At 25.5% G+C, this 1400-nt stretch overlaps 1 protein-coding gene across 1 annotated transcript in view; it reads left to right on the top strand.

Moving 5' to 3' along the window:
* The window catches only part of LOC106462815 (propionyl-CoA carboxylase alpha chain, mitochondrial-like), a 56513-nt gene that overhangs the window by 39947 nt on the left and 15166 nt on the right, over positions 1-1400 (top strand). Inside the window, exon 17 of the mRNA XM_013922775.2 lies at positions 315-390. Within this exon, the coding sequence (XP_013778229.1) occupies positions 315-390 (76 nt within the window). The remainder of the gene's footprint in view (positions 1-314; positions 391-1400) is intronic.

Raw genomic sequence — 1400 nt, forward strand, 5'->3', positions numbered from 1 at the left:
GCGAAAGGAAGATCTACTAGATATTAATTAAATTATAAATATATCAATTCATGTGAATATGACTGAAAAATTTCATTTTTTCTGAAAAGGTGGTGTCTATTTACTTGTGACCACGCTGTGTACAATATGGTTGAAAAAACAAGATTAGCCTTGAGAATAATAAATTACATAAAAAAAATTTAGTTCAAAGTTTTATTAGAATTTGAAAAATAAATGCAAAATATTATTACAGAATGAGAAAAATATCAAAATAATAGTACATTTTTTCCTGGAGTACTGGAAATAAATGCTTATAATGCAATATTTGTTTCTAGCTTGTAACATATGGAGACACTAGGAAAGAAGCTCTTGATACAATGGTGAAGGCCTTGGATTCATACGTGATCAGAGGTAAAAAAAAAACTCAAACTAAAGTTATTATCAAACTTAGATGGTGAACCAATAGTATTTTTGAGGAACATCTTGCATGGTGTTTTGTTTTGTACTTGAGACCAATTGAGTTTATTTATATAAAAGTAAAACAAAAGTTTTATGTATGAATAGTTCATAGAAATATATGATTCAAGGACAATAATAAAAATAAATAAATCTTGTTATTACATAACTTACACATCTTTGTTTATTTGGTGTTTAAGATTCTTACAAATGTAACAAGAAAACTAGTCCTTAACAAGGAAATTGTAAAATCTCTATATATATATATATAACCAAGACATTGAGATTCACCTGTGGATACGAATATGAAAACATTGGAGTATCATTACTTTTTATTTTCTTTTATTAATTTCTTTTACTGGTATTGTGACTTCAAAGGTCATTCTTCGGGATATAGTTTTGCTGAGAATCTATAACAAAAATCATATAAATACCATTTTTCAACTAAGCGTAAATAATCTAAGTTAAATGCATATACTTTCAAAATATACAAACATATAATACAGTCCATGTATAAATTCAGTACATTTACAGTAAAATTAGTCAGTATACTTTTTTAATTAAAATCTTATTCTAATTATAGGTTTTCTTATAATTGAAATGCTATTTATTTATCCTATAATTTCATACTTTTACTTACTTTTTCTTTTCTGTAAGTCTTAGTAACTGTGTCCCATTTCCTATTGACTTTACACAACCAATTACTTCTTCCCTCTTACCACTATTTATTTAAAGTGGTGCCAAAAAAATGTATAACACTTTTTTTTGAAAAATAATCTTTTATGTTTTACATTAATTCCCATAAAAAGAAAACATGAAAATATTGTTCTTTTAGAATTTTGAATTTACTCAAAATACATTCATTAAAATGTTTACTGGCATATAGTAGTTTTTTTCAGGACATCTAACATGGAATTTATGTAAATTTATCCTTAATATCAAATTCAGGCTCTCCAGCGTTCCTA

The sequence above is a fragment of the Limulus polyphemus genome, unplaced genomic scaffold (genome assembly GCF_000517525.1).
Source record: "Limulus polyphemus unplaced genomic scaffold, Limulus_polyphemus-2.1.2 Scaffold1258, whole genome shotgun sequence".
In the NCBI taxonomy this organism is placed as follows: Eukaryota; Metazoa; Arthropoda; class Merostomata; order Xiphosura; family Limulidae; genus Limulus; species Limulus polyphemus.